At 50.8% G+C, this 13,430-nt stretch overlaps 1 protein-coding gene across 5 annotated transcripts in view; it reads left to right on the plus strand.

Moving 5' to 3' along the window:
- SFMBT2 (Scm like with four mbt domains 2) overlaps positions 1 to 13,430 on the plus strand; it is a 229,218-nt gene that overhangs the window by 184,712 nt on the left and 31,076 nt on the right. For all 5 annotated transcript variants that reach the window (XM_045072350.1, XM_045072351.1, XM_004757948.3 and 2 more), the window contains 3 exons: positions 374 to 416; positions 2,269 to 2,339; positions 4,446 to 4,585. In XM_045072350.1, coding sequence (XP_044928285.1) covers positions 374 to 416; positions 2,269 to 2,339; positions 4,446 to 4,585 — 254 coding nt within the window. The remainder of the gene's footprint in view (positions 1 to 373; positions 417 to 2,268; positions 2,340 to 4,445; positions 4,586 to 13,430) is intronic.

Consider the following 13,430-nt stretch of genomic DNA (forward strand, 5'->3'; position numbering starts at 1 on the left):
GACTTCATTTCTGATGAGTCAGAGCCTCTTTTAGATTTATTTATGTTAGAGAGAGATTGAGAAGGGAGGGAAGAGCGTGGAGAGGCGGTACGGAGGAAGAGAGAAGGTCACAGGGCTCGATCTCACGACCTGGAGATCCTGACCTGAGCGGAAACCAAGAGTCAGGTGCCCAACCAACTGCACCCCCACGCGCCCCTAGTCAAAGACTTATTTTAATGCTAGAGGAAATTAAAGTTGTGAGAATGCAGTAACTTTTCAGTGTTTAAATTGTTACTTTGAAACTGACCCAGTTCAATGGGAAGATGTTTTTGGAAAATGCTCAACTTGCAAACGAAGCTGACTGTCTTTTTGCCCTTTCTTGCCTATTTTACAGCACAAAAGAAGAGAAAGATTGCAGTCGTGCAACCAGAAAAACAGTACGTTTCTGTTTCTGTTTTTTCCCAAAACTTACAGGTGCTAAGCTCCATAGAGCCATCTTTAGAGAGGATCGGAAGCACGGCTGTTTGTATTGGGGGTTAGTTCACAGTTGGCGCAGTCACAGAGGGGATCGTAGATATACCTGTCTTTATGATGCACCTGTTACATGCGAGACACAGGCTCTGCTCCACCAGGGATCTCTTCTCTGGTTTGTAGTTTCTCCCTCCCGGTCCTCGTCGGCAAACCTGGAGGGCATCCTGGCCCCACACATGGAGAGTGACGGCACCTCGCTCTCCCCACCCACACTCCGCATGCAGGCATCACAGGTCACTGCCAGCCCGGTGGGCAGACTGTCGTCTGAGGCCAGCTCGGCAGGCCCAGCAAGGTGTCCTCGAAGCTGCTTTATTGCTCTGCATCTCAGCATCCTCTTGTGTGAAGCACCTGTTTCTTGGGGGTTTCTTGAAGATTAAATTAGATTTCTTGTGACAAAAATGTCATGGTTAGCTCAGTGTATATTACCCCCGGTTTCAGTTGTAATTTTAGGGAGAAAAGGTATCAAGCGGTGTGTGTACATGGAATATGTTTTTGAAAGTTTGTAGCATTTATGTATATATATTTTATATATTGAAGAGCAGCTAAGGTCCACTACAATACACAACCTTTGCAATGTGGTTCTGTTTTCTTAATAAAAATACACCAGTAGAAGTGAATTGAAGAACAGCATTTTTCTTGGGTTCCCAGGTTTAATTGTAAAATGAAATTGAATAATAAGTGCATTGCTATTTGAATGTGAGTAACAGTGAATAACAGGGCATTTTCAGTGCATTCGTGTCTAAGCTCCGTGTAGCAGGTTAATAATCTGACTCCGGTGTGGTCTGGATAACACTGAAACCGAGAGCAAACAATAGACGGTCCCATCACTGAACCCAAAGCCGAATCTGTAACTCCTCAGTCTGTGGTCCATGGGCCCGTGGCCCCTGCCTGAATCTGTAACTCCTCAGTCTGTGGTCCGTGGGCCCATGGCCCCCGCCCTGCGCTTGTACCAGCCCAGACAGCTCCATAAGACACACTCACTGCTGGGCCCATCTCCGAATCCCCCGACTCGGGATGTCTTCAATGGGGCCTGTGTGTCTGTGCATCTGACACTTTTCCGGGTGGCACTGGTCCACAAGTGTGTGGACCCCACTTTGAGAACCAGCACAGAGAGGACCCCACTGAGATCTCATAATGGTTCGCTCTGCATTTGTGTCATTTTTCAGTGATGTGGTTTCCACACCGCCATCCTGGGTGCCCTGTGAAAACCAGCGCACCTCTTCCCCCTGGGGCTACTTCTCTGTTCATTCAGCAGCTTTTTACTGAACTAGAACACAAACTCTGCTCTAGGCTAGGCTGACTGTTCTTTCTAGGAGCTGTCCATTCATAGGCTTTCTTTGGAGGTCTTTTTAGTGTGGCCATGACCCACACAAGCAAGGCACCAAAAATTGAAGGCCAAGTAGTTCTCAGACACTAGTCTGTAGAAAGTACCAGCTTCTTCTGTCGAAGGGAAGTCTGAGTTCCATTAAAATCTATGCAAGTTGATGTTTCTTTGTGTCTAAAATATAATGAAGGGCATTATGACGATTCTACAGCAAGAGACAAAGGCAGGGGCCTCCTTGAAGAACATCACTGGTCAGGGGTGACCACATGAGGGGCAGACATGCCATTGGCTTTACTATGTGCTTGGATTTCCGTGATAGTCACTATAAGTTGGGAAAAGACTTAATTAAGTTAATTAATTTAATTAGTTATTTTGTTTGTTGCATTTCTTCTCAAGTGTGCAAGCCGTGATGGTTGTATTTTCTTGATCAACAGATTGCCATCCACAGTGCCTGTTGAGAAAATACCTCATGACCTTTGTTTATTCCCTCACCTGGACACCGCAGGTAAGCGAACCCACCCACGGCTGGCCATCCTGTCCTGATCTGGGAGTGGAGACGTGCATGTGGTTTTAGGTCAATAGAAGAACATCTCTACTTTAAGTTCATTCTCCTTGTTGCTCTTGCCGCTTATTAACACATACCTATTAAAAAAAAATTTCTAAACCAGATTCTCTGCTTCTTGTGTCTCTTGGTCCGTGGCTCTAGACCGTTCTCTCAGTCTTCAGGAGAAGAGTCCATGTGTTCCTTGGAAATTTGAGCCCAGTTAGGGATGTATGTCGTAGATGGTCATGTGCAAGGAGAGAGAATTGAAAATATTAGTAGGCACCCATTTTTTTTTCACATTTTTTTGTTGTCCCACTTGCATTTTTCCATTACTGGTTAATATTTAAGTCCCTGGGGCTTTTGAATTGTTCCTTAAAACCCTCTGTGTTTGAAAGTCATTGGAGGGATTGTAGAAACTGTAGGTCGAACAAATAAAAGTGAATAATTTATGTTTTTTAATGTGTGAAGTTCTATATCTTACAATGACCTTTGAAAACAAATGTGGATACCCCGTTGACAACAACTCTGATTATAGACGTGTTTGTACATTAAATAACACATTTGATTAAGAATTCGGTTTTCTAACCAAAGTGAAAACTGCTCTGAATTCTTCCGGGATTCTAAGCTCTATGGCATGAAAGAATCCTGGCAATCAAACTTCTATAAGGAGAGCATTTTTCTGAGTAGACTTACTAAAATGTTTTTTTTCCTGAGGTTCTGGATAGGGTAATCCTACCAAAAAATTTCCATGTATATGCAGCTGTGGACATAATTCTTTTGCCTAATTTTGTTGTATAGAATTCACACTTCAGAATGGTTTTAAAAGAACCGTGTCAGCTCTTCTTTCAGAGTCTGTAATTGTTGTATTACTCCCTTTGTCTTCCCCTCACAAAAATAACACTCCTCCTTCCTTCCCTCTTGGTATTTAGTTGAAGTCCTATGAGGACAGCCCTTCTGGGCCTGTTAAATTACTGTCCCACCCGAAGGAGGGTCTTTGGACAGAGTCACCACTAGTAGTGGAACTCAGCAGGAACGCTTCGGGAAGGGCGGGCCTGGGCTGACAGCGAGACCCTGTTACAGACACCGGGCAGGTTTCGGGTACTACCTCATCATTCAGTCCGTCCACGTTTCCCCGTGGCCATTTGAGACCCTGCTATGTGGAAAGCATAATGAGGGAAATGCAGATTCCTGGGAGGTACATGGCACGTCCATGAGATTGGCCAAACCTTGGACGTGGGATGGCAGCTGCTTCAGTGCAGTGTTGATGGGAGTAGAAACTGGAATTGTCCGTGTGGAGATCGGTTTGAGCACGTGTGGGGGGACACCGAAGATGTGCAGCCCCCATGGCCAAGCACGTCCCCTCCTTGTTATGGACTTGGAAGGCTCTCTTGCCCGGAAGAAGCAGCTGTTTACAGCTGTGTTCAGTAGAGCGCCGTCGGTCATGCCGAGCAAGTAGAAGTGACTGAGTGTCCGTCAGGAAGAGAGTGGACTGCTGGCTTGCGCTGGCTTCGTGTCATGGAGTCACACAGAGAAAGGACAGAAGGATGAACGTTCTTCATATACGTGGACCGTTGGAGGGATTGTAGAAACTGTAGGTCGAACAAACAAAAGGTTGCAGAGAACTGTTTATGGGACATCTTTAAAAATACCCGAAATGCCATGCATTTTGGTCTACCAGTGTTTGTGGTCAAGTTTATAGACCTTTGTGGAAATGACAAACACCAGATTCAGGCTAGGGGAAGAGAAGGTGGGGGAGTTCTGGGGTAGAAAACCCAGGGGAGCTGAGCTCTGTTGCTGAGCGTGTTTCCTGTTTTGTGTCTTGTTTTTCTCAGCTGCACAGTGATGCATTGTTTATCATTGTCTTGATTTCACATCTTTTTCTGTGTCTTGAATCCTGCATCATAAACAGAAAAGTTCATTTATATGGTAGCAAAAAAATAACCCCAATTTTACGCTCTTGTGTCTATAAGACATTCGGCTGCTAAGACGCAGCGGGCCTCTGGGTCGTTTTGCCGACTGAGTGGGTTGGAGCAGGTTTCATCGGGATCTGTGCTGCTGTCCCCGCAGGCCCTGTCAACGGGAAGTACTGCTGTCCGCAGCTCTTCATCAACCACAGGTGTTTCTCGGGCCCTTACCTGAACAAGGGCCGGATCGCCGAGCTACCTCAGTCGGTGGGACCGGGCAAGTGCGTGCTGGTGCTGAAGGAGGTAAGCCAGGCGCGCGGGGCTCTGCGGCCGTGCATTTCCACAGGCGTCCCGGACACAGACACGATTTCTGAAGGCCATAACAGAAATTTGAATCACTTGAGGTGACATTTTCCACGCGCTTCCTTTCTCTCTGTCCTCGGGCGGGAGCTGGTCAGGCAGAGACCGGCAAGGCTCGCAGGCCTGTGGAGGGGCATCCAGACCTTGCTTGCCCGAGTCCTGTGAAACCTTGCAGTGGGTTTAAGGGCTGCCTGTGTGGAGTGGAGGCCCGGGCCCGCAGACTGGACGTTTCTCTCAAGAGGTAAGTAAGCCTGGATGGGTGACAGAAAGTGCTGTTAGGGATGGCTGCCCCTCGGCCATGTCAGGGGTGGCACGGCCTTTCCCCTCCGTCGGCCGTCCGTTTGCGGCGTCTGCCTGCAGGACGCACGGGCTCACTGCACGGTGGGTTCCAGGCACTTGCCTAAAGTTGGTGTTGTGGGCAAAGCCATGCATCATTTCGATGCTTCTTTCCCATTTCTCTCCCTGTCTTTCGGGGTCCACCCACAGAGAGAGGTGAGTCCTCGTTAAAGTGACGGAGGTGTTCTTCTCTGGTGCGTTTTTATAGCCTTGCCACAGACCCCGTGGGGACATGGCTTAGCATTCTGGAACCATTCTGAACTGTTCTTGGGACGTGATCTTTGCTCTTTTCACATGTATCAGTGTTTTCTCTTAAGAAAGAGGACCCCACGTAGATGTTGTTCTTCGCAGTGAATGTGTTTTAATTCCCGGGGCCCAACAATATGTTCATGTACCAAACACATGTCTGTGAGGCCACTTCTTGGAGGCAGGCCCTGTGCCAAGTGCCATGTCTGAACACAAGCTGTCCCTGCCCCTGGTCTGTTGGAGCTTCACGGCCCTGCTGGGGAGATGGCGTACTCTAGGCTGGCGGTCCGGTGCGGGGGGACAGGGCGCAGAGCAGAGCGCTTTGGGAGCACAAGGAGTGACAAACAGATGGGAAGGGCCCCTTGCTCTGGCTTGGGCAAAGGGAAGAATGCCTCCTGTGGGAGCATGGCGGCGGCTGCACAGCTGGGTGTCGGGACAGGGTGCGGTTCCCTCGGCTGGAGGCGACTCGGAAGTACAGAAGAATGTCACAGTTTCAAAAGAACGGAAGAGAGGTCTGGCCTGCCTGACGGGTGAGGCGGGACTGGGTAGCCATGTAGCTCTAGGGTGGCCTTCTCTGGCCCTCTGAGTGATGCCGTGCAAATGCCTTCCCTCCACACGGGGATGTCCACGTGGTTTCCGATGTCATTCTCCTTAAAGAGAGTGAGATGGTTGTAGCAGAGGCCGAGCGTGTTAGCCTTTCTAGGCCATCCGCGGAATTACCAGTTAAAGACTTACATGTTCAGAAAACAAAAATCCCTTTTAGAGAGAAAATTGAAGTAGTGGTTGAGAAGAAACTCTGAGAAGAAGCTCTGATGGGGCCATTGCTGTGGGTTTTACTTGGGAGCATGGAACCCACAGGGCGTTCGGCGGGGGTCCCATCATTCACGCGCCTCCGGTCGAGGACTGCAGAGGGGGGAGCATCTTCGTGCCGCCAGGGGTCCGGCGCAGGTGTGTGGAGATCCCCGGGAGTCCCCCACGGTCGGTGCGGAAGGAGACGCGGGCAGCCTGCTCCCGGGAGGCTTGGGCTGTCCGTGGTGCCCGGGGCCGGAGGCGGGAAGGGCGGGAAGGAAGGCGTGCGGCACCTTGAGTGTGGAGGACGGACACAGCAAGGGCACAGGTGTGGGTGGGCCTTGTCCTGGGCCCTTGGCAGGTGTCCTCAGCCGCCGGCACCCACTTGATTTAAAGTGGCTCACCTCCTGCGCCTGGGCCCTGCCTCCCGAAAGTGAACGGTGCACATTTTGGCCCAGCTGAAGCGGCAGGTTGGTCTCACAGACAAGACATTCGTCGCTACGGAATAATAGTGCTCGAGGCAGGTGGAGGGACAAGGCATGCCTCTGAAAGGCCAAGGTGACACGGACAAGTGGAGGGACCGCTGGTCAGCTCTGGGCGAGGCAGCGCGGACCTTGGATCCTCGCGGATGATGGAGCAGATGGAGGACGAGATGAAACCAGGACCGCGTCAGGATTCCCGTCGTGACATGGAATCGCATCCCTGGACAGAGCGTTGCCCGCCCACCCCCACCGCCGCGGTCCAGCCCAAGCGGGTTGTGGGTTAGGCGATGCCTGCCTGGATGTGAGCCTGTTTTTGTCAGGAGGGATTGGGAAGGAGCAGGAAGGCCGGCGAGCTCCAGGGATCAGCCCGGGGTTCCGGTCACCTGCCCCGGCTCTGCTCACAGACATGCTGGTCCGCGTCCGGCCTATCTTCAGGGCCTGGCTCTTTGGCTCTCACAGTGGTTTTCAGAGTCAACAGTGGTTGTCCCCAACCAATTCCCCGATAGCTGCCAGCAGCCAAATGCAAAAGCCAGGCCAGAGCCATTTTCTGATGACAAAACTAGTTTTTTGCTGATGTTCAGAAAATGCATGAGGCAGGAAAAGAAGAAGAAGAAAAAAAATAAGCACTTCAGTTCTGTGAGTGCAGGAAAAATGGGAGTTCCAGCCAGCCAATATTTATGCTAATGTGCTCCCTTCAGCTCCCAAACCTCTGTGGTTTCAAATTGCATTTTACTTAAAGAGAACGAGGTAATTGGAGCAAAGACAGAGCACGTTTGCTTCTCAGGCTTTTGGTGCTTTTAGCAGTTAAAGGTTTTCAGGTCCTTAAGAAACGCAGAGTGACAGCTGTCGTCCCCCGTCTGTTCTGCTCGGAGGTGGCTGACCTGTGTGCCCGTGGCCAGAGCCGACCTTGGGGAAGTGAAATGCAGGTGGAGAAAAGGGTCCTCGCTTCCCAGAGGGCAGACTAGCACGGAGTACTCACCTCCAGTGAATGAGATTCCTCTGTCCGGTTGGCTTCTGTTGTCTTCGTAGCTCTGGGGCCTCAGCAGGTGTGGAGTGAGCGGTGTGGGGCCTGCGGGGGCGCTGTGGTCTGGGCACGGCTCTCCAGCTGTCCACAACCGCTCTAGCGTGTTTCAGATACGAAGGTGCTGGCTGACTCCACACGCAGTCGAGGCTCCCTGAGCGTGTGCCACACCAGGGACCCTTCCGGTGCTGGAGCCTGGCAGGAAATCATGGTCCCTCCGCCGTTCATTCGTTCAGGCCCCGGGAATGCCTGGGTCGTACCCTCGTGCCCTGTGGGCTCTGTTCTTGGAGTGGGGATCAGGGTGGGCAAGAGATGCAGCCCCTCATTTGGTGAGGTGACAACCCGCTTGCAGATCGGGGAGGGGTCTGGTCTGTCACCGCTCTCAGCCTGTCTCACCCTAGCAAACCAACACTGCAGACACACAACAGAGATCTGTGCCAGGTTAGAAGAACACCCCAGTTCCGTGTTCCGTGGGGTCCACGGGAGGCGTAGGCACGTGGTGTGTGAACCTGGAAGCAGGGTCACGTGTTAGGCAGCAAGGCAGAGGACGGACAGAGATGCCTGCTCTGGAGCCCCCCTTTCTGTGTACCCCATGGTGTCCTTCCTGGTCTCGCTGTGACCGCCTCCTGTGCTCGGGCTCAGGACCCAGGATCGCAGACCCCTTCTCCCTGGCTGGCGGGGGCGGAGGCCCCCCGCCCGACAGGCATCTGGCAGTTATCTCCGACTGCGCGAGCCCGCCATGACATGTAGCCAATGTCAGGCAGTCGGGGCAGTGGGTCTCGAGCATCACAGCAGAGGGTTGAAATAGTGAACATCAGGTCTGACGCAGGGGGCAAGTTTGCAGACCTGCCCTTCCTGCGGATTCTAGGCGCCGTGCCCATGGCCCTGTGCTTCACGGGCATGGCACGGGCACCAGCAGGGGCTCCGGAGGCCTCCCTGTTCTGAGTCGGGCACCGCGCCAGCCTCCCCTGCCCCATCCGAGATGCCCGCCTGCAAACGGTGCCCCGCAGGGGAGAGTGAGCGCCACACCCTCCCGGCTTTCCGGTGGGTTCCGACAGCTGGAGTTTGGCTTCTGTCGAGGCTCGCGGTTCATGTTTCTGCCACATGGTTGACCCGTGAAGCTCTTTCCCTCAGTCTCTTGGTTTTGATTACCGTGTTTATTTCCCATGTTTGGGGAGTCCTGGGCTGACTTGTTTGACTTTCCCTTCATTGTGTATCATCAAGCGTTTGTTCTTGGCTCCTTGTCACGTCTTTCACTTAAACACTGGAACGACTTCGTGTGGGAACCCAGAAAAGGAATCCAGAGCAGCCTTGGCTGTTCACGTAAATGGTGCCATACTGCATGTGACGGTCCCTTCTGTCCCTCAGAAGAGGCTTGTGTGCATCAGTATAAACGGAGAAGGTGGAGTGGGTCACGGGGGACTGTGGCCTCATATGAAGGACTCAGGCTCTGCGGTAATGTCAGAGGAAAAGTCTGGCCTCGGTGATGTCTCATTACGTCCATCAACAAAATACAAGATGGTGCCCTGCCTCTGGGTGGCTTCGTGTGGTAGCTCCGTTGCTGCTGTCTTAAGCTTATGCTGAACACCAGCCCGTAAAGAACAAAGCACCAAGCCTGGGTGTGGGCATAAACTGTCACATACACGTCACCTGTGAAGCCGGACTTCACAGCATGCTGGCCGATGTCTGGGAGGGTTGGCAAAGCTTAAGTTTTTGTTCTTTGCCTGTCAGGAAGGTAAGATCCCTTCGTGGAACTTTCTCATCATGCTGTAGGATAGGCCTTTGTAGCAAAGAAAGTCAGGAGCAAATATTACCCCCTGGGTCTGTATCCACACATATTTTGTGTATTTTATGGTATCAAAGATATCCTTGGGATGAATTAGTCACTAATTTCTGATATCAGTTTGATTTTAACTATTTTTAAATAACTTTTGAATATATTTTTAAATATTTTTAACTCATTTCAGAGCTCATATTGAAATTCATTGAAAAAATTAAAAAAAAAAAAACAACTTACTGAACTCCCGCTATTGGCGGGTGTAATTGTGACTACTATGAATACAGCAGCAAACAAAATACAGTCCCTCATGTGGTGCTTATGATCTCGTGGGAGTGGACAGTACACAAATAAGCTGATATATATTGGAGACAGGGAGTGTTTCATTTGGACTATGGGCATGGACTGTGAAAACAGCAGAATTCACGGAGGTGTCCCAAGTCAGCTGTGAGCACTAAGAAGAGAGACGTTATTGAGAAGGGGAAGCTGTCAGATGGATAAAATCTGTCTTATTTGAACAGAATGCCCACCGAGCATCCCAGGGGAGGCAGACACACAAGTCTGGAGCTGGGGAAAGGTTTAGGATGGAAATAGAAGTTTAGGAACCATTAGTTTGTGAGTCTGCGGCCATGCTGAAAGCCAGGTGCACCGCAGAGTGAAGTCGACGGTCCAAGGACTTGAGCCCTGAGCCCCACTGTTATTGTGGGAGGAGGCACAGAGGGGGACCCAGGGAAAGCGAGCTGGGATTCAGGAAGCCCTGGAGAGGCTGGTGTCTTGGAGGTAGAGGAGAGGGTGCTCACCAAGGAAGGTGTGAGGGCAGTGCCTCAAGGCACCAGCAGGGCTGGATAAGAACAGAACCAAGGATGGCTGTTCTTTGGTGATGCGGGCACGTTGTGGGCGTGGGAGCACCCCTGGGTGGGTGCCAGAGAGTGCTAGAGGAGAGGAGGACCCCCAAGTGCAGACAGTCCTAGGAAGAGAAGGGAGAGTGAACAAGGTGGCCGCAGGAAGGTGAGAGAGGAGGGGAGAGTTGTCACGGTTGAGGGTGGGACCGTGGACGGGCTCCTGCAGGAAGGGAAGCTGTCCGCAGAGCAGGGAAGGTGACGGTGTAGGAGAGGCGGGTGGCTGATCTGCTCGGGCTGCTGCAGCCGACGCCACAGACGTGCTCGGATAGCAGACGTGGGCCTCGCAGCTCTGGAGGCAGGAACCCGAGGTTGGGGTGCCCACGGAGCGGGTCCTGCTTTGCGTGGGGCTGGATGCCTCTTCGCAGTGTCCTCCCATGGTGGGAGAGAGAATAGGCGCTGGGGTCTCTTCTCACAGTTATACTCCAGCACAGGGGGGCCAGCCTCAAGACCTCATGGAGCCCTAATCTTCCCCCAAGGGCCCCATCCCTAATGCCTTCACACGGAGGTTAGCATTTCAACATATGAATAGGGGTTGGGGTGCAGAAGGGAAAGAGCAGAAGGGAAAATTATAGGGTGAAGAATATTCTGGAAAGCGTGTGGGGTTCTAGGATATTTCGCTGATGATAGAGGGCAGAAGGGATGCATTGGGCTTGCACGGAAGGGCTTGAGATTGGGTCATACTAGGGGGAAATGCAGAGTCCTAAGGGAACAGATTCTGGGTATAAAGAATGTTCTAGAAGTGATGGGTTTCTGGTGACTGAGGTGAATGAAGATTTAGGGTCTGATGGGATTCTTCTGATGGCCTTCCAGGGGCAGGTAGAGAATTCCTGGGAATTATAGCCTCTTTTGAGAAATGATCTTTCAATCAAGTTGAAGCAATGGAGCCAGGAGTTCTTTGGCGTGGGATTGGGTTGGAGGAAAGGCTACCTACCGGGCAGCCCGGGGGCTTCCTAGCCTTGCCGCTGGGACAGAGGGAGCACCTCCCCTCCCGAGTAGTGGGCTGCCAGGGGAGGTCAGCCTTCCATTGAGGATCGAATGAAAGTCGAAATCAGTTTTGGCCAAAGCAGTGGAGTTCTCCACTTGGTAAAACGTCTAATTGTTATTATTAGCAGTAACATTTTTGCAACAACAAAAGGAGTGAGGAACATAAAGTTTATCATTAGATAATATTTAGTATCACACGCAGCATTTGCAAAGGAATGTGTGCAGAGAGCCGTCAGTTTTTGAGAAGACGAAATGAAAACAAGTAGTTTTCAGGAGTAAATCACTTGAAAAGGTTATTTCCTTTCTGAGGCTCAAAACCCTATGGATGGAGAAACTGCTGATTAAGCAGGAACAATTCTTTATCATTTTACAGGGGAATAAAAACAAGCAACCTGGGGCGCCTGGGTGGCTCAGTGGGTTAAGCCACTGCCTTCGGCTCAGGTCATGATCTCAGGGTCCTGGGATCGAGTCCCGCATCGGGCTCTCTGCTCAGCAGGGAGCCTGCTTCCTCCTCTCTCTCTCTGCCTGCCTCTCTGCCTACTTGTGATCTCTCTCTGTCAAATAAATAAAATCTTAAAAAAAAAAAAAGATTTCTTTAAAAAAAAAAAAAAACAAAAAACAAGCAACCTGTTTATCATATTAGCTCCATTCCTCTGATTTTGAAGTTGGAAAGGAGAAATGTTTTAGGCCCACGAGGGCCTTTGATGGCCCCAGTTCCTGTAAAAAGCTAATTATTGTAACCATGGCTCTTGAAGGCACTGCAGAGAAATGTCTGTTGGAGCATGTGGGGGAGGCTGCTTTGTGTCCAGATCCTTTTTCTGACCCCTCGACCTCCCCAAGAGGGAATCTTCTCCTTCCTGTTTCCACAGGAGCCAGTCTCCCCCAAAGAGAGGCCTCCCCACAGTCACTAGAATTTAGCAAATTACATACTTTCAAAGTTGAGAATCTGTCTCTTTTCCATTAAATCAGCCGAACTCAAGCTGTGGGAGCCATATTTGCTTTCTAAAGTGTTTTCTGATTTTGACACTCAAAGAAATAATTTTCTTATTAAGTGGTTCCCTGCACTTTCAACATTGTTCTGACTTTGATCATATGATACAGTTGAGGTTGGAAATTATCTAAATTACTTTGGTGTTTTGGGAGTTTTCATGACCGTGGATATGAAAGGAAATCATGGCATCACATAATTTCATGATGTGAACAAAAAAAAATTCCCACCAATTTACATAATTTTCTGAGCGCCCGAAAGGGGAGGCGTTGGGGGAAGAAACCCACGTTGGTCGAGCGGCTCCTGTGTGCCCCACGTGGTGTGCAGAGTGAGCTCCTGTGGCTGGCACGGCCTACCTGTGTTCTGCCTCCCCTGACCCTCTCCCCACCCCCACGCACCTGACCCGCTCCCCGCTTTCTGCATAAGCGCTTGTTCCTGCGGAGCAGAGGGAGGGAAAGCACGGGGAGAGGTGCTGCAGGCCAGGCGATGGAACGCGCGGCCGGTTCCTCCGAGCCCCAGCGAGCCGGGAGTGCTAATTGGATTTGGTGGCAGGTCCTCGGTGACCTTCCCAGAGCACTCGTGTGTCGTGGTTGAAGAGGAATCGGATTTGGGTCAGTCGAGAATGGAATTGAAGCAGCGGAATTTAAAAGTACAGAGTACTTTTATGAGAAGTTGTGTTCTGAAAAGGAATCAGTGGCAAGAAAGTCAAGGAGCTTTGACGCAGAGTTATCTTGCAGAGTTGTGAAGACTGACCCATCCATGGGGGCTGGCGGGGATAGCGAGCTGGACAGTTTATTTTATGGCTTGGCGAGGACTGGGTTGATACTGCGATTTGGGCTACCTTTTAACGTTTTTTGTGTGCTAATATGTGATCTCTTTTATTTTTCATGGCATTCCTGTTGTAGAGAAGGAAAATCTCTACTTTCAGGTTTAGTGACTGGGGCATGTGAATTAAACGGACCACAAAACAGATCAGTAGGAGGGAAGGTTTATGTTGTGTGCACAGGGGCTCACAGAAAACAAGTGAAAACCCAGGGAGGCCATTATGCTTGAGATGTTTCCGTACCATTTTAACAAACGGCAGTGCAGGTAGAAGAGGGGAGAGACCAAGGAAAGGGGTTCGGGCTTCTAGGGCGCTGAGCTGTGGGAAGGCAAGTATAAGGAAAACCAGTGGAAGTTGAGGTTTCTTTTAGTGAAGGTGGTTTCTGCAGAGTCATCTCAGGGACATGTTGCTTTCTCCAGTGACAAGGGTTGCTCTCCTCT

The sequence above is a fragment of the Mustela putorius genome, unplaced genomic scaffold, assembly GCF_011764305.1.
Source record: "Mustela putorius furo isolate JIRA1106 unplaced genomic scaffold, ASM1176430v1.1 tig00004033_pilon_pilon_pilon, whole genome shotgun sequence".
In the NCBI taxonomy this organism is placed as follows: Eukaryota; Metazoa; Chordata; class Mammalia; order Carnivora; family Mustelidae; genus Mustela; species Mustela putorius.